The 20,026-nt window shown below is 36.7% G+C and overlaps 1 protein-coding gene across 1 annotated transcript; it reads right to left on the bottom strand.

Moving 5' to 3' along the window:
* Nucleotides 1-3,627: 3,627 nt before the first annotated feature.
* On the bottom strand, nucleotides 3,628-4,623 carry LOC110314825 (olfactory receptor 867). The gene has a single exon (XM_021189042.1). The coding sequence runs from the start codon at nucleotides 4,621-4,623 to the stop codon at nucleotides 3,628-3,630; it is 996 nt and encodes a 331-aa protein (XP_021044701.1).
* Between the last annotated feature and the right edge of the window lie 15,403 nt (nucleotides 4,624-20,026).

Here is a 20,026-nt window from a genome sequence, read left to right as displayed (position 1 = left end):
AACACCAGGGCCAAGAAGGGGGAGTGGGTGAATAAGTGAGGCAGGGGAGGGTATAGGGGACTTTAAGGATAGCATTTAAAATGTGAATGAAATAAATACCTAATAAAAATTGGAAAAAATATTTTTAAAAAATCCCTAAACTTAACTTTTACTGTATTCAAATTTTATAAACAACCCTTTGAAAATGAGGATAGAATAAACTTTTCAAACAAAATAAATAAATAAATAAATAAATAAATAAATAAATACAACTATCTGCACTCATGATTCACTGTTTTTCATGAGTTTTGCGTGTAAAACAATTTTATTTCTTCCTGTTCTATTAGACACATTGTATAGATTTCTGTAGAACAAGCATATGAATATGAGTGCAGTTCCTGAAATACTGGGTATTCTAAGAAAAACTTCCAAAATACTTGTTCAGAGCACTAAGTCCAACTATCTGCACTCATGATTCACTCTGTTTTTCATGAGTTTTCATGTAAAACTAGTATGTTTATTCCTGTTCTATTAGAGGCATTGTAGAGATTTCTGTAGAACAAGCATATGAATATGAGTGCAGTTCCTGAAATACATGTTATTCTAAGAAAAACTTCCACAGTTCATGTTCAGAGCACTAAGTACAACTATCTACACTCTGTTTTTCATGAGTTTTGCATGTAAAACAAGTATGTTTCTTCCTGCTCTATTAGAGGCATTGTAGAGATTTCTATAGAACAAGCATATGAATATGAATGCACTTCCTGAAATACTGGTTATTCTAAGAAAAACTTCCACAATTCTTGTTNAGAGCACTAAGTACAACTATCTTCATTCATGATTCACTCTTTTTTTCATGAGTTTTCATGTAAAACAAGTATGTTTCTTCCTTTTCTATTAGACGTACTGTAGAGATTTCTGTAGAACAAGCATATGAATATGAAAAAAATAAAATAAAAAATAAAATAAAAATAAAAAGAAAGAAATCAAGAAAGATCTCATAAAATAGAAAGATCTCCTATGCTTACAGATTGGTTGGATTAACATAGTTAAAATGACCATCCTACCAAAAGCAACCCACATATTAAATAAAATAACCCATCAAAATTCCAACACAATTCTTTGCAGACATGAAAAGAGCAATTCCATGAATATCCAGGATAGCAAAAATAATTCTTAACAATAAAAGAACTTCTGGAGGAATCACCATCTCTGACCTCAGACTGTACTACAGAGCAATAGTAGTAAAAACTGCATTGTATAAAATATGGATTGGTATAGAAACAGACAGGCAGATCAATGGAATAGGATTGAAGACCCAGAAATAAACCCACACAGTTATGAGACATGATCTTTGACAAAGAAGCCAAAAACATGCAATGGAAAAAAGAAAGCATCTTCAATAAATGGTGCTGTTCTAATTGGCAGTCTGTATGTAGAAAAAATGAAAATAGATCCATATTTATCTCCTTGCACAAAGCTCAAGACCAAGTGAATCAAGGACCTCAACATGGAAGCAGATACACTGAATCAAAAAGAAGAGAACGTGGGGAAGAGTCTCAAATGCATTGGCGCAGGAGGAAATTCCCTGATTAAAACACCAGTGCCTCAAGTTTTAAGATCAACAATTGATAAATGGGACCTCATGAAACTGAAAAGCTTTGTTAACACAAAAGACATCATCAATAAGACAAATCAGCAACCTACAGATTGGGGAAAAAAATCTTCACTAACCTCATGTCAAATAGAGGGATAATATCCAAATATATAAAGAACTCAAGAAGCTAACCTCCAAAAAGCCAAACAACCCAATCTAAAAATGGAGTATAGAACTAAACAGAGAACTCATAACAGAGGAATCTGAAATGACTGAGGAGCACTTAAAGAAATGTTCAAAGTCCCTAGTCATCAAGGAAAGGCAAATCCAAATGACCCTGAGATTCTGACTTACACCTGTCAGAATGGCTAAGATCAAAAACTTATGTGAAAGCACATGCTGACAAGGATGTGGAGAAATAGGAACACTCCTCCATTGCTGGTGGGATTGCAAACTGGTACAACCACTCTGGAAATCAATCTGGAGGTTCCTCAGAAAATTGGAAACAGATCTACCTGAAGACCCAGCTATACCATTCTTGGACATATACTCAAAAGATGTCCAACTATACCACAGGGACATCCATCATGTTCATAGAAGCCTTATTTGGAACATCCAGAAGATGGAAATAAGGCAGATGTTCCTCAAATGAAGAATGGATACAGAAAATATGGTTCATTTACACAATAGAATACTATTCTGCTTTTAAGAATTAGGATATCATGAGATTTGCAGGCAAATGAATGGAACTATAAAATATCATCTTGAGTGATGTAACTGAAACCCAAAATGATTTGCAGGGTATGTATTTACTGATAAGTTCATTTTAGCCCCAAAGTACAGAATACCTAGGATATAACCATCAGAACCTTCGAAGTTTAACAAGGGAAAAGTCCAAGTGTGGATGCTTCACTTTGACTTAGAAGGGTCAAGAAATAATCATGAGAGGCAGAGGGAGGGAGGGACCTTGCTGGGAGAGGGGAGAGAGAAGGGAAAGGGGTACAGGAGCAGATGTGGAGGTGGGGACAGAAGAGAATCCCAGAAGACCTGCAGAATGAATGGAAACATGTAGCCTTGAGAAGTGGGAGGTGGGGAGGACCCTCTAGAAAGTACTAGAGACTTGGGAGGTGAAAGAATCTCAGTGTTCAATGGGAGTATCTCTAGATGAAATGCCCAACACTGTGGAGAGGGAACCCGAAGAGTCCATCTCCAGTAGATAGACAGGGACTTAAGTGGAGGTATAGAGTTACTAACCCACAGTCAAAATTTCTGACCAAGGATTGTGCCTGTCTAAAAGAACTGCAGGGACAAAATGGAGAAGAGACTGAGGGAAAGGAAGTACAGTATTGGGCCCAACTTGTGATACACCTCACTGGGAGGTAACAAGGCCTGACACTATTACTGATTTTATGATGTGCTTACAGACAGGATCCTAGCATGGCTGTCCTCTGAGAGGGCCAAACACAGCTGACTGAGAAATACACAGATACTTACACCAAACCATTGTATTGCAGTCTGGAACCCCTATGGTAAATTATGGAAAGTATGGAAGAAGATGAAGAAGAGGGTAACCCCATTGGAAGACCAGGAGTCTCAACTAACCAAGTACCCTGAGAGCTCCCAGACACTGAACCACTAACCAGGCAGAATATATAAGCTGCTCTGAGGCCGGTGACCGATATGTATTAGAGGACTGCCTGTTCTGACCTCAGTGGGTGGAGACACAACTAATCCTCAAGAGACTTGAGGCCCCAGGGAAGGGGGAGGTCTGGTGGTAGGGGAGCATCCTCTTGGAAACAAGGTGGAGGAGGAGTAGAATAAAGAACTCTGGGGGTGGGGGGAACTGGGAGTAGAGCAATGGCTAGATAGTAAATAAAATTAATTAATTAATAAATTAATTTAAAGAGAATAACTGAGAAATTTAAACAACATGCATAGGGAATTAATTTTTTTTTTGGTAAAATGACACAAACGCAAAGTTACATATAGTTTTAGAATAGTGTAGATCAGTCATGTATTTTATGATATAAAATGACCCAAGAGAGGTATGTTCACAAATTTTGCCTTTCAGGTCTCAGTATGAATTTAGTTCTGAAGTTTTTGATCCAAAATGAGCAAGAGGCAACTTTGATGAAAAGTTCTCCAAGGGCACCTTTCACATCCTTGTTTCTCAGACTATAGATGAAGGGGTTCAGCATGGGGCTGATCACAGTATACATCAGTGAAGCAACCATTTTCCTGTGGGTGGAATGGAGCACAGAAGAGTTGAAGTAAACTATAATTGCTGACCCATAGAACAAAGAGACCACACAGAGGTGAGATCCACATGTGGAAAAGGCTTTGTACTTACTCACAGTAGAAGACATCTTTAATAAGGATGAAGCAATCTGTGAGTAAGACATAAGGATTCCTGTCATAGGAATCACTCCTAATAGAGAAGTCACCACATACATAAAGACATTGTTGATGTGAGTATCAGAGTTGGATAGCTTGAGAACTTGAGCCAGTTCACAGAAGAAATGTGGAATTTCTGTGCCTCGGGAGAAGTTCAGTTCATTCATCAATAGAACATGAACCAAGGAGACACAGAACATGATTATCCAAAACATCAGAACGAGAAGGGCACACATCCGAGGGTTCATAATTCCAGTGTAGTTGAGGGGATGGCAGATGGCTACATAGCGATCATAGGCCATTAAAGTGAGTAAAAAATTATCCATTCCACCAAAAGTATTTAAAAAATATAGCTGTGTAAGGCATTGTATGTAAGAGATATCCTTTTTCTGTGATTGCATGTTCACTAACATCTTTGGTACTGTGGTTGAGATGAGACAGATGTCAATAAAGGACAGATTGGAGAGCAAGAAGTACATGGGGTTGTGAAGGTGAGAGTCAGAGCTGACAGCCAAGATGATAAACAGGTTCCCAAGCACCGTGACTAGGTACATCGACAGGAATAGTCCAAAGAGAATGGGTTGCAGTTTAGGATCATCTGAGAGACCCAGAATGAGAAATTCTGCTATCACTGTGTGGTTCTCTGTTTCCATATCACTTGTGCATCCGCTAGAGAAAAGGTAAGTTTAGTTTTCAAATAATAGCAACTGATGCATCACAAAAAACACTTGGAAGCATATCTTTCATTCTGATAATGACTGCCATTTACTTAGTCAAGTGAATTTTCTTGACTATTCTTAAATGTACATAGCTTAGTCATATTTTTAGTATAGCTCAATATCTCTCATTTATCATCTATAACTGCTATTAATTCAATTTTTATATATGAACCTATACAGACATTATTCTTTAGTAAACTCTCTAAAATATTTGAAGTTAATTAAATCCCTTTACTTTATAACTATTGTTTCAATAGCTCATTAATACTCTCCAAATGAGGTTTTCCACTGTAATCTTCGTGTTTTTTTCCTCTGAGGCCTTAATTATTTTCTAACTATATGGTAATTGCTGTTATTATATTTGATGTTTAAAAGTACATTATGAAGAGTATATTTCAATGGATGTTTTTTCACTATCATACTATTTATTATTATTATTAGTAGTAGTAGTAGTAGTACACAAATTTCCACAAGTAAATATTGAACTGTGATTTAGAGATTCAACGTTTTTGTCAGATTTCTTTTACATAATTCTGATTCATTTACTGACATCTTGTATACTGAAGAAAATCCTGAGTATTCTTAAGTTTTTCAGGAATAATTATCTTTAGGATTACACGGAGGGGCATCCACCTGCTCAAAGGAGAAGGTGAGTGGGAGATGGAGGAAGGATTCTAGGAGGGAGTGACCAGGAAGTGGACAGTGAGTAGGATGTGAAATGAATAACTGTAATAATAATAATAATAATAATAATAATAATAATAATAATACCCCGTTAACTAGAGAAGCAGCAATTGATGATATATTTATTAAAATAAATTCAATAGATACACTTTCGTTTTGAAAACCATGAACTGCTTATAATTGATGAGATTTCCTGAAGGTCATTCTTTTGAACAAATGCTTCTAAGTGATTGTCACTGGGAAGAGAAAGAAGTATGTGGACTATAGAGATGAGAGTAGGAAACATGAAAACACACCATCAGTATAATAAAGCAGTGGGAATGATTTTTCGTATGTGCTTATATGTCTATACTTAGGAGTAGAAATACAGTTTTGTGAATTCGGAAGTACTAAAGTATAAAATATATAATCAATGAATCTAATTACAAATTTTGAAAGGTAACATAAGCCAAATCATCATAAAAAATAAAATAGATTTATAGCATATACATTACCAAATTTTCAATGATAGAAAGTGTTATTATGAATGCCTGAGGATGTTATTTAATTTAGAACAAAATATTTTCAAAGTCATAAAGTAATTAATTCTGTGAGAATAAGACTATGAAAAATAACATCTCTGAAGTAGGAATGTTTAAGCAGAGACAAAAAAGCAATTTTAAAACATCAGGAGAGGGAGGGAGAGAGAGAGAGAGAGAGAGAGAGAGAGAGAGAGAGAGAGAGAGAGAGAGAGAGAGAGAGAGAGAGAGAGAGAGAGAGAGGAGAGAGAGGCATTTAAGGCTGAATAAAGAGTATGTCACTACTCTATGATGTTGTGATTTGGAATTGATGGAAATTTTAAAAGCCAGTGAAATAAGAAGCAGATTCTAAGGGCATCAGTGACATGGTATGGGGTTCATGGAATATCTTCTGTATTTTCTTTATGTCACTCTAACATTTAATTCATATTCTCTGTAAGTCTAAGATCTTGATTGTTTTGTCTCAATATTTGTGTTTTTGGAGAATTGCATTTTGCCAATTAAATTTTAGGACTAAACAAATATAAATGTTAGAAGTGAAATATATGTCGAGGAGAAATTACCTACAAAAGAGAAATCTTAAATATTTTTTATACAGGAATATAAGTACAGGGAAGAATAGTTAATCTAAATAAAAATGCAGTAACATTTATTTAAAGGGAGTGACATATGATGAAGAGGAAATTATAATGGTAGAAATGGATCTTGAATAGTCATGAAATATGAGACTGGCCAAAGGAACTTACAGGACTCTACAAATCACACAAAAGAGTGGAGAATAAATTTTCTTTGAAAAATGAAATTGGAAAAATACCTAACATATCAAAGATAGAGAGATGGAAAGAAAATGTAATAAGATCTGGGAAATAGACTCAATGAAAGCTGAAGTTCCTTTGAAGAGCAGATCTTTACAATAATAAAAAGGTAATTCCCAGTTTAAACTCTAAGGGTCTAGCCCAATACATGCATCTGCTCTGCTTTCCATGTCTACCCCACCAGCCCTGACCTGAGCATAGGAGCGCTTCCAATATTCGATACTGAAGTTGTTTCCTCTCAATAATCAGTTCATAAGACTCAGGTGAATTTCCACAGCAAAAGTATCAGAGATAGAGAGATAAGGAAAAGAAGGAGCATTATTAAATTGTCATGTGTCCCAGGGCTTCCATTCTCAAAGCGCCTCATTAGTTTAATTATTCTGTTTTCCTTACACTCTCCAAACTACTTTTCTTGGGGTACAACAACAACAACAACAACAAAAGTTGAAACTGTTAGTCAATTTTCTTTTCATGTAGTTAATAGCAAGGGGAGATTGATTTTTTTCCCGAGGAAGAACTCTTTATTTAGGTTTTGTTAAAAGTCATGCTAAGTGTTCTTTAAAAATACTCTTAGGTTTGAGAAATACCTTATCCACAATATTACAAAGCAAAATAATGCCCTTTGTATTATAATCATCCATGTTTTATTTTTCAATCTCCTGAATTAATTATTTAACTTGACAGATAAAGTCTTATATGTGTTATCCATAGCATTGATGTCTAGAAGTATTTTATATTAACCATAAATTAATTTTGAAATTTAACATATGCATACAATTAATATTTTATATTAGATCATTTCTCATGAGCCACATTTTAGAAGTGTATTATCACTAATTATATTTACTCTGTTGTACATACTATTATATATTCCTTTTTTGTAATCTTTGACAAGTACTTGTTTAAAAGGACTCTCCAACTGTACTGGTCACTTACACATTCACTCATCTATTTCTCTAGGCTAATCTGGAGAAATTGCAAACATTAATGAGATCATATTGGATTCTCCTTACTAGCCTAGTATGTTTCAAAACCAACTCTCTTCTTCTTCTTCTTCTTCTTCTTCTTCTTCTTCTTCTTCTTCTTCTTCTTCTTCTTCTTCTTCTTCTTCTTCTTCTTCTTCTTCTTCTTCNTTCTTCTTCTTCTTCTTCTTCTTCTTCTTCTTCTTCTTCTTCTTCTTCTTCTTCTTCTTCTTCTTCTTCTTCTTCTTCTTCTTCTTCTTCCTCTTCTCCCTCCCCACTCTCTCTTTGACATACAAATTTTTATTTTACCCAACAGATCACTAGATTACATAATAATTTAATAATTTGGTATTTATTTGTTATTTTTCTTTCTTATTCACAAATCTAAGAACATTGTCCAGCTTGGTTCTGGTGCACCTGGTGGTGTTTGCCTTAATTCCAGCACTTAGGATACAGGGGCAGACGGACCTCTGAGTTTGAGGCCAGCCTGATCTACAGAGCACTTCTGATGGCAGCAAGTGCTATACAGAGAAACCTTGTATTGAGAACACCAATAAATAGAAAACAGTATTCAAAAGAGCCTCTTTCTTCTCAGACTTCTAAATGTTTAAAAAATATTACTATTATTGATGCATTTCAATGCTACAAATTGGTAATCTTTATGTTTCTCTGTTTGCACATTAACTCAAGTTCTCAGAAAGAGCTTCAATAACATTAAACATTATAGAAGACTGATTAGCACATAAATAATTGTGGAGAGATAGACTTTTGTAGGTCCATAGTCAAATTGTCTTGGCTGTTTTAACTTCCCAAGTAGCCATTTACTGTCCAATTCTGTAAGTGATCTAATATTGTGTTTATAATATAAATACTTTTGAATGTATAAAGAATTCCGTAGTGTTTAAAAATTTTTAAATATTATTCGGCAATATCTGAGGTGTAAGAGCTCCCACTTTGCTGCTGCCACATACTGTATGTTTTCACCACTGTATTTGAAAACATCTTGATTTATGATTGAATAAGCGCTCATACCATAAAATATCTTGAAACTTACAACATTAAACATGGTATTTCAGCTAATGTGAACCTATGTTAATAAGCCATGGTCATTCTTAAGTGACCTCATAATAAACTCCTATCCTCTTTGTAGTGAGCACTGTAATTTCTGTGTTGACACACAAATCTTGTTTTACTCATTTACACATGCTGTCCTATTCTTTACACCCTGTAACTCTGACCTATCAGCCTGCCTTCCATAGTTCTCCCTGCTCGGTATTCATAATATCATTTTTTCATCCTCTACTTGTAGAAGTAGCACAAAATACCTTATATTTGTTGTTTAATTCATTTGGCTTGACATGATGTCCTTCTTTTTTTTAAATTAATTACTTTATTCATTTATATCTCAAATGATACCCCACTTCCAGGTTACCCCTCCACAAACCTCCCATCCTATATATGCCCTCACTTCCCTCCCCTTTGCCTCTATGATGGTGCTTCCATACCCACCCACCCTATCTTGCCATACTGCTCTCCCATCCCCATATTCTGGGGCATCAAACCTCTATAGGACTAAGGGCCTCCCCTCACACTGATATCAGACAAGGCCATCCTCTGCTGCATATGTATCTGGAGCCATGAATTCCTCCTAGTACACTCCTTGTTTGGTGTTCTAGTCGCTGGGAGCACTGGGTGGTCTGGCCAGTCAACATTGTTCTTCCTATGGGATTGCAATCCCCCTCAGTTACTCTAATCCTTCTGCCAGCTCTCCCACCTAGTCCTGTCTCATGGTTGGTTCCAAGCATCCATATCTGAAATGGTCAATTGCTGGCAGAACCTCCCAAGCACCCTGTCAGCAAGCACCTCTTGGCAACAGCAACAATGTCAGGGTTTGGTGTCTTAGACAGGATGGATCCCCAGGTGGGGTGGTCCGCATATCGCCCTTCCTTCAGTCTCTGCTCCAATTTTTGTCCCTGTCTTTCTTTTGGAAGGAACATTTCTGAGTTAAAAATCTATTTGAGGAGGTCTTTTTCATCTACTTTTTTTTGTCTGCAACTAATGTGGTGTTACAATTTCCATGGTTCAACAATAATCCACTAGTCTGTAGTAAGATTTTTCTGGACTGTACCAATCTCATTAAATGTTACAAAATTTATGGTTTTTATTTTGTTTCAAATTTAGTAGGTCATATGTTTCTGTAAACAGTTTAATTTCTTCTATATATTCTCCAATATAATAAATTATAACTTTATTTTATGTTTGTCTAACATTCCTATCGAATTTAGTAGTATTTTTTAATTAGATATTTTCTTCATTTACATTTCAAATGCTACCCCAAAAGTCCCCTATACCCTTCCCCTGTCCTGCTCTCTAACCCACCCACTCCCGATTCCTGGCCCTGGCATTCCCCTGTACTGGGACATATGATCTTCACAAGACCAAGGGCAACTCCTCCCATTAGTGACCAACTAGGCCATCCTCTGCTACATATGCAACTAGAGACACAGTTCTGCTGGGGGGGGGGACTACTGGTTAGTTCATATTGTTCATTCTCCTATAGAGTTGCAGACCCCTTTAGCTCTTTGGGTACTTTCTCTCCCTCCCTCATTAGGGGCCCTGTGTTCCACCCAATTGATGATTGTGAGCATCCACTTCTATAATTGCCAGGCACTGGCATAGCCTCACAAGAGATAGCTATACCAGGGTCCTGTCAGAAAAATCTTGCTGGGATATGTAATAGTGTCTGTGTTTGGTGGTTGTATATGGGATGGATTCCTGGGTGGGGCAGTCTCTGGATGGTCCTTCCTTCTGTATCAGCTCCAAACTTTGTCTCTGTAACTCCTTCCATGGGTATTTAGTTTTCCATTCTAAGAAGGAATGAAGTATCCATACTTTGGTCTGCCTTCTTCTTGAGTTTCATGTGTTTTGCAAATTGTATCTTGGATAATCTAAGTTTCTGGGCTAATATCCACTTATCAGTGAGTGCATATCATGTGTGTTCTTTTGTGACTGGGTTACCTCACTCATGATGATATCCTCCAGATTCATCCATTTGCCTAAGAATTTAATAAAATCATTTTTTTTAACTTGCTGAGCAGTACTCCATTGTGTAACTCTACCACATTTTCTGTATCCATTTCTCTGTTGAGGGACATCTGGGTTCTTTCTAGCTTCTAGCTATTATAAATAAGGCTGCTAGGAGCATAGTGGAGCATGTGCTATCATTACAAGTTAGAACGTCTTCTAGGTAGATGCCCAGGAGCAGTATTGTTGGATCTTCTGGCAGTACAATGTCCTATTTTCTGAGGAACCACCAGACTGATTTCCAGAGCGGTTGTAAGAGACTGCAACCCCAACAACAATGGAGGAGTGTTTCTTTTTCTCCACATACCCTCCAGCATCTGCTATCACCTGAAGTTTTGATCTTAGCCATTCTGACTGGTGTGAGGTGGAATCTCAGGGTTGTTTTGATTTGCATTTCCCTGATGATTAAGGATGTTGAACATTTTTCTCAGGTGCTTCTCAGCCATTTGGTATTCCTCAGTTGAGAATTCTTTGTTTAGCTCTGTACCCCCTTTTTAAATAGGGTTGTTTGATTTTCTGGAGTCCGTCTTGAGTTCTTTATATATATTGGATATTAGTCCCCTATCTGATTTAGGATTGGTAAAGATCCTTTCCCAATCTTCTGTCTTATTGACAGTGTCTTTTGCCTTACATAAGCTTTGCAATTTTATGAGGTCCCATTTGTCAATTCTTGATCTTACACCACAAGCCATTGCTGTTCTGTTCAGGAATTTTTCCCCTATGCCCATATCTTTGAGGCTTTTCCCCACTTTATCCTCTATAAATTTCAGTGTCTTTAGTTTTATATGGAGTTCCTTGATCCACTTAGACTTGACCTTAGTACAAGGAGATAAGAATGGATCAATTTGCATTCTTCTACATGCTAAGTGCCAGTTGTAACAGCACCATTTGTTGAAAGTGCTGTCTTTTTTCCACTGGATAGTTTTAGCTCCCTTGTCAAAGATCAAGTGACTGTAGGTGTGTGGGTTCACTTCTGGGTCTTCAATTCTATTCCATTGATCTACCTGTCTGCCACTCTACCAGTACTGTAGTTTTTATCACAATTGCTATGTAGTACAGTTTGAGGTCAGGCATGATGATTCCACCAGAGGTTCTTTTCTTGTTGAGAATAGTTTTTGCTATCCTAGGTTTTTTGTTATTCCAGATGAATTTGCAAATTGCCCTTTCTAATTCAGTGAAGAATTAAGTTGGAATTTTGGTGGGGATTGCATTGAATCTGTAGATTGCTTTCAGCAGGATAGCCATTTTGACTAAATTAATCCTGCCAATCCATGAGCATGGGAGATCTTTCCATCTTTTGAGATTCTCTATTTCTTTCTTCTGAGGCTTGAAGTTCTTTACATACAGATCTTTCATTTCCTTAGTTAGAGTCAAACCAAGGTATTTTATATTGTAACTATTGTGAAGGGTGTTGTTTCCTTAATTTCTTTCTCAGTCTGTTAATTCTTTGTGTAGAGAACGGCCACTGATTTGTTTATTAATTTTATATATAGCTACTGCACTAAAGTTGTTTGTCAGGTTTAGGAGTGCTCTGGTGAAATTTTTGGGGTCACTTATATATACTATCACATCATCTGCAAATAGTGATATTTTGACTTCTTCCTTTCCAATTTGTAACCCCTTGATCTCCTTTTGTTTCTCCATCTATGGTAATTGAGAGTTTTTCTGGTTATAGTAGCCTGGGATGGCATTTTAGTTCTCTTAGTGTTTGTATAACATCTGNCCAGGATCTTCTGGCTTTCATAGTCTCTGATGAGATGTCTGGTGTAATTCTAATAACTGTGCCTTTATATGTCATGTGACCTTTTCCCTTTACTGCTTTTAATATTCTGTCTTTATTTAGTGCATTTGTTTTTCTGATAATTATGTGTCCAGAGGAATTTCTTTTCTGATCCAGTCTATTTGGAGTCCTATAGGTTTCTTGTATGTTCATAGACATCTCTTTCTTTAAGTTAGGGAAGTTTTCTTCTATAATTTTGTTGAAGATATTTACTGGCCCTGTAAGTTGAAAATCTTCATTCCCATCTACTCCTATTATTGGTAGGTTTAGACTTCTTCTTGTGTCCTGAATTTCCTGGATGTTTTGAGTTAGAATTTTTTCACATTTTCATTTGCTTTGTTGTATCCATGTTTTCTATGGAATCTTCTGCATCTGAGCTTCTCTCTTCCTTCTCTTGTATTCTGTTGCTGATGCTCATATCTATGGTTCCTGATTTCTTTCCTAGGNTTTCTATCTCTGGAGTTGTCTCCCTTTGGGTTCCCTTTATTTTTTCTACTTCTGTTTTTAGATCTTGGATGATTTTGTTCAATTCCTTTACCTGTTTGGTTGTGTTTTCCTGAAATTCTTTAAGGGATTTTTGTGTTTCCTCTTTAATGTCTTCTACCTGTTTAGCAGTGTTTTCCTTTAATTCGTTAAGGACTTCAACCTGTTTAAGTGTTCTCCTATATTTCTTTAAATGAGTTATTAATGCCCATTTAAAATCTTATACCACCATCCTGAGATATAATTTTAAATCCGAGTCTTGCTTTTCTGGTGTGTTGGGGTATCCAGGACACACTGTGGTTGGCATACTAGGTTCTGTTGATGCTCAATGGTCTTGGTTTCTATTGATAAGATTCTTACATTTGCCTTTCATCATCTGGTAATCTCTGGTGTTAATGTTCTAGCTTTCTGTGGCTGGAGCTTTTTCCTCCTGTGATTCTGTTAGCCCCTGTCAGCACTCCTGGGAGTCCAACTCTCACCTGAGTCCCAGTGGTCAGAGTACTCTCTGCAGGTAAACTCTCTTTTTGCAGGGCAGGTTCCAGAAGTCTGGAGCTCAGATCTACCTCCTGAGTCCTGGTGTCAGAGCCTTCCCTATAGGCTGACTCTCCTCTGGCAAGGAAGGTGCCCAGGGGTCTGTGTCTCAGCTCTACCTCCTGGCTGGGGATGAATACCTGAAGGGACCCTGTCCAAGAAGCTCTGTTGCTTCTGTCCCCCGTGTGTTCTCCAATAATCCTGAGGTCCTGTGTGTGCTAGGGGTCCTGCAGCATGGAGAGTCCTCTGGGGCCCTTGGTACCCTGTGCCAGGTTCAGGTGGAAGATGGTGGGGCTGGCCCCAACTAGAATGAATCCCAGCCTCTGACTGGGCAGGGTTCCTTTGTCGCTGTTCCTGCTGGCACAAGACCCTCGAGGGTTCTTTGGAGCTGATGTTGTGTTACACTCACCTGTGATCCCAAGGTCCTGGATGTGCTAGGGGTCCTATGGTGTGGAGAGTCCTCTGGGGCCCTTGGTGCCCTCAGCTGGGTTCAGGAGGAAGATGTATTGTTCTCTTTTCACCAACATTAAGAAAATTTGGAGTTAATAAGGTATTATTTAATCTGTCCCTGGTGTGTTTACTCTCCTTTTTACTTTAATAAGTGTTTCTTTTATGTATGGTTGTGTCTTTCTATAACTGCTTTCTTTTGGGATTATGTGATATTCCAGTAACATGCTTTATATTTTAGTATGTAATAAATTGTTTCCTATTAATGAGTATCTATGTGAGAGTATCATCATTTTAATTTGTGTAGGTATCCCCATATTGCCATTATTTCCAATAAGTGTGTAATAACATAAACAACCATTTCAGAACTTAAACCATTTGCCCATTGAAACCATGAGTACGGGATGTTGGTACTGTGTACATACATTTGTTTTCCAAATTCTGCAAAGTGGACAACACCCATTCCAAGTGTTACTACCTGCATGTAATAAATTTGATTGTATAGAGAACACATAGAACCTCTTTTTAAAATTATTTTTTAGCTTGTTGCCAAGCTATGGAAAATATTTTCTTTAAACTTCTCCCATTAATATGATGGTTTTCATGAAATTTTGAGTCTTCCAACACATATTTAATTAGTTATTGGTCAACTTTATCATTTCCTCTAGCTAATGTACCTTGCAAATCTGTATAAGACTGAATATGAGTAATATATAATGGACAGTTTCTACTTCTTACAGCTTGTTGCAATTGTATAAATAATAATGTTAATTTTGAGTTTTCATGTACAAATTAATTCAGCATCTATATATGCAAAACTACTCTTTCTGCATGGAAAGAATCAGTGATTATATAAAGAGATTCAGGATAATCTAATGATGCTGTAAGGATTGCATGTAATTCTGACTTTTCAACTGAGGTGTATGAACATTTGACCATACCTTGCTTGTTTGGTCTGATCTATAACCTGCCATCCCCATGTTGTTTGCATCCATAAAGAATGTCAGTACTGCTCTAATTGGTGTTCTCTTATTGTGTGTGGCAAGAGCAAATTAGTTCTTTTTATAAACTGTATAGATTTATTTCTGGATTTTTTAAAAAATTAGTTTTGCCCAAGTAATTACTAAAAGCTCTTTGCCAATCTTCATTGATCACCCAAAATTATAAATTCTCATCATCTGTAAGAACTACAACTTTGCTCTTAGATATACTGGACAGTTTAAATGTGAATCTCTTTTTAATATTTGAAACAAATTATTTAACTCATATGTACTTAATCCAATTATAGGCCTAAGCCAGTTAATATCTCCCATTAATTTTTTAAAGTGTTTTTAATTGGTCTCTATGGATCTGTAACGTTTGTGGTCAAATTTTTGTTGATATATTTTATAATGAAAATAACTAAACCTCCACTTTGTATTGTTTTCTGGAGCAATCTGTCATCCCTAGCATGCAGAATTCTTTGTTACCTTAAACATATTCTCTAAAACATCTTTGTCAGAATCAGCAAACAGAATGTCATTCATATAATGATAAATGATATTGAATGAATTGATTACAAATTATTACAAATGTTAATGCACAAAATTCTAAATAAAGTTAGACTATTTATCATTCCCTGTGGACGTTCCTTCCAGTGGTATCTCTTTAGTGGGTGACTATTATGAAAAGCAGGTACTCAGAAAGCATACTTTTCCCTATACTGCTCAAGCAAGGGTTTTGTGAAAAAGCAATCTTTCAAGTCAATTATAATTATAGGCTATGATCTTGGTAACAAAGATGGTAAAGGAAGTCCAGGATGTGAAGAAACCATTGGTTGAATTACTTTCTTAAACTTCTCTTCAATATTTTATTATCTTCCATTTTCCTGATTTCCTCTTTTATAACAAACACTCGGGAATACTGTGGACTGATACTCTTCTCTATGTTGAACCTCCAGTTGTTCTTTCACCAGTTGTTCAAGGGTCTGCAATTTTTCCTTTCTTATGGGCTCTTGCCATACAGGTCAATTTGATATCCATTTCAGAGGCAAGACTCTTGGTATGTCAGCAGTGGCCCCTTTTATACACTTGGAAATTTGATTCCTTTGATGTCTTCATTTTGGATCATGGGCACAGCTTGTGATTTTCTCAATCACCCATATTAATACCTTACCCAGGAACATATACTCCAACATACTTAATTTCTTCATTTGCTGTCCTTGGAATTGTAGGAATATTAATTTGTGTACCCCATTATAAAATCTCCCTTCTTTATTAATTCATGGGTATTTCAGTCACAGAAGGTGCTGGCTGTGGGAATGCTGCCACAGCCTCTGTGAGTTCATATGTCTAGGCATGGTTTCTTTTTTGTCCTCTATCCCCTCTTGCCATTAAACTCTTTCTGCCTTCTCTTTTTAAAGAGTTCTCTGTTCCCTTAGTATGGGAGATTTGACAGAGACATAGCATTTGAATGTTTCATAGTCCGTCACACTCTAAATATATTCTGGCTGTGAGTTTCTACATTTTTTCACATCTGCTGCATGCAGGTGTTTCCCTGATGATGTTGGAGAAGGACAGAATGTATATGTCTTTTCAAGTCTGGGTCACTTAACTTATGATGACTTGCTTATTTTGTTTGCTTGGTCTTGGCTTGTTTATTTGTTTTAGATCCATCTGTTTACCAGCAGATTCTGTGTTGCTATAGTTGACTAATTCACTCTAATATCCCCGGCAACAATGGATTGAGTTCATTGCTACCTGCCCCAATGCTGTGGATTCTCAAAAAAGATACACACACACACACACACACACACACACACACACACACACACANAGAGAGAGAGAGAGAGAGAGAGAGAGAGAGAGAGAGAGAGAGAGAGAGAGTCTTATATTTAATATACCTTAATTAACTGAATGGCTGGGCCACTCCCAACTTTCCACGATCCTAATGCTTCCCCTCTGATACTCCTGAGTTATTACTTACTAAAATCTGGATTCCATCTTCGTGACCTTACACCCAAGCAGGGGGGTGAGTGTGGGGGTGGGGACTGGGGCCACTCTTCTCTGCCTCTTAAATGATTGTCATGCTTTCTCTTCTGCCTCTTTCATGCCTGGATCTTATCCCTTTCCTGTCATGGCTATCTTCCCTTCTTTTTTTCCTGAATTTCCTGCCTGGGAATCCTAAAGTCCTGCTTCTGTCTCCCTGCCCAGTCATTGGCCACAAGCAACTTTATTTACCAATCAAAGTCAACTAGGGGCAGTGACCCTCAGTGTCTTACATGCAGATATATGAATTCCCTTGTAGTTTGGGGAACCCAGTAAACAAAATACAACAATAAACCAAATCCACAACATTTCTCCCATTGCATTCAATAAAAGGATCTTACTTTCAGATATACATTGAACATAGTTATAACAGTTATGTAAAGTATAAGGTTATGATATACACTAATAAGATCCAATTCATTAATTTTGTCAGTTTAGGTATATACTTTAACATCTACCCAAACTTAAAGAGATTACAATTCTGTACCTGAATTATGTTTTGATTTTAACATTCATTACCATATGAAAACCATCCTTTAAAATCTACATCATCTTCCTCAATGTGAAACAACTTAGGTTTGATTATGAGACTACAACAAGTCTTCAACCTCATCAGAGATGATAGGAAAAATTAAATATTTCCTGGATATATAAGAAAAACAAAAACATAACTTCCAAAACTTAAACACTTTGAAGAGACGGCTGACTACCTGGACAGTCCCCTATTTCTCACAAGGTCAGGCATCTGTTTTCAGCATTCTGGCTCAGAACCATTTGACAGACCTTATGTGAAGCAGGAATTATGAAAGACTAGCATACTCTGTTTTGGCAGAATTAAGCTGTTGATAATTCTGTATCATGGACAGTAATTTTTGCCTATAGATGAGTTAGGGCAGTTCTTGGCCAGTGACTACCTTGCCACAACTTAAGCAATTCTATATGGAGCTTATGATGCTTAATATCTTCTTTGAACTGTCAATGAGGGTACTGTCAGGAGCAGACATGTCTCCTAGACAAAATTTCTATTAATAATGAAATGACTTAAAATGTTGTATTCTGTGAATTTCTGCAACCTTTAAAGACTATCTGTCTATATAAAGTATATATGAATTGTTAAATGTTGACTACTCTTAGCTATTTCAATTTGAATAATATTGAAAATACTCTATTATAATTAAATCTGAATCTAATATAACCATGAGTTTACTATCTGGTCTTTAACTTGCTTTACTTACTCATCCTAAATAATTTGTAATAGCAGATATAGAAGGACTGTATTCTAAGCCTTGTATTTTTAAATGAGTTGCATAGGCACAATGGCTAAGAGTAATAATATTAACTTCAAATTTTTTATTGGATATTTTATTTACATTTCAAATGTTATTTCCTTTACTGTTTTCCTTTGGCAACCCCCCTATTCCATCCCCACTCCCCCTGCTTCTATGAGGGTGCTTCCCCACCCACCTACACACTCCCTCCTCATAGCCCTGGCATTCTCCTATACTGGGGCATTGAACCTTTATAGGACCAAGAGCCTCTCCTCCCACTGATGCCAGATAAGGCCATCCTCTGTTACATATGCATATGCAGTTTGAATCATGGATCTCTCCATGTGTACTCTTTGGTAGGTGGTTTAGTCCCTGAGAGCTCTGAGGGGGTCTGGTTGTTTGATGTTGTTGTTCTTCCTATGGAGTTGCAAACTCCTTCCTATTTACTATGTCCTTTACTTTATAGAAGCTTTCCAGTTCCATGAGGTCCCATTTATCAATTCTTGATCTTAGACCATGAGCCATCCAGGTTCTGTTTAAGAAATTTTCCCCTGTGCCAATGAGTTCAAGGCTCTTTCCCTCTGTTTTGTTTTTGAGATTCAGTGTATCTGGCTTTATGTTGAGGTCCTTTATCCACTTGGACTTGATGTACAAGGTGACAAATATGGGTCTATTTTCATTTTTCTACACACAGACAGCCAGTTATACCAGAGCTATTTCTTGAAGATGCTTTCTAATTTCCCTTATATATTTTTGGCATCTTCATCAAAGATCAAGTGACCATTAAGTGTGTTCTTTTATTTCTGGGTCTTCAGTTCTATTTCATTGATCAACATGTCTGTCTTTGTACTAATACCATGCAACTTTTATCACTATTGCTCCATAGTAAAGCTTGAGGTCAGGGATGGTGATTCCAACAGCTCTACTTTTATTGTTAAGAATTGTTTCCACTACTCTGTTTTTCCCCCTTTTCCAGATGAATTTGAGAATTCCTCTTTCCATGTCTTTGAAGAATTGTGTTGGGATTTTGAAGGGGATTTCATGGACTCTATAGAATGCCTTTAGTAGCATGGACAGTTTTACAATGTTAATTCCACCAATCCATGTGCATGGGAGATCTCTTCATATTCTGAGGTCTTTGATTTCTTTCTTGAGAGACTTGCAGTTATTGTCATACAGGTCTTTCACTTGTTTGGTTAGAGATACCCCCAAATATGGTATATTGTTTGTGGCTATTGTGAAGGAGTTGTTTCCCTAATTTCTTCCTCAGTCTGTTTATCATTTGTATAAAGGAAAGTTACTGATTTTTTGAGTTAATTTTATATCTGGCAACTTTGCTGAAGTTGTTTATCAGTTGGAAAAGTTCTCTGGTAGAATTTTTGTGGTTGCTTATGTATACTATCATGTCATCTGCAAATAGTGATATGTTTATTTCTTCTTTACCAATGTGTATCCCCTTAACACAATCTTTTTGTTGTCTTATTGTCCTAACTAACATTTCCAATCTATATTGAATAAGTATGGGGAGACGGGGCATCCTTGTCTTGTCCTTGATTTCAGTGGGATTGCTTCAAGTATGTCTCCATTTAATTTGATATTGGCTTTTAGTTTGCAGTAAATTGCCTTAATTATGTTTAGGTATGGGCCTTGAATCCCTGATCTCTCTAATACTTTTTAACATGAAGGGGTATTGTACTTTGTCACATGATTTTTCTGCATGTAAGGAGATGATGATGTGT

The sequence above is a fragment of the Mus pahari genome, unplaced genomic scaffold, assembly GCF_900095145.1.
Source record: "Mus pahari unplaced genomic scaffold, PAHARI_EIJ_v1.1 scaffold_9611_1, whole genome shotgun sequence".
Lineage (NCBI taxonomy): Eukaryota > Metazoa > Chordata > Mammalia > Rodentia > Muridae > Mus > Mus pahari.
Note: the sequence above shows the minus strand (reverse complement) of the source record. Positions and strands in the feature narration are given on the sequence as shown.

Excerpts from the sequence above, each read along its gene's own strand:
- LOC110314825 (XM_021189042.1), bottom strand. The coding sequence starts at position 4,623 with ATGGAAACAGAGAACCACACAGTGATAGCAGAATTTCTCATTCTGGGT.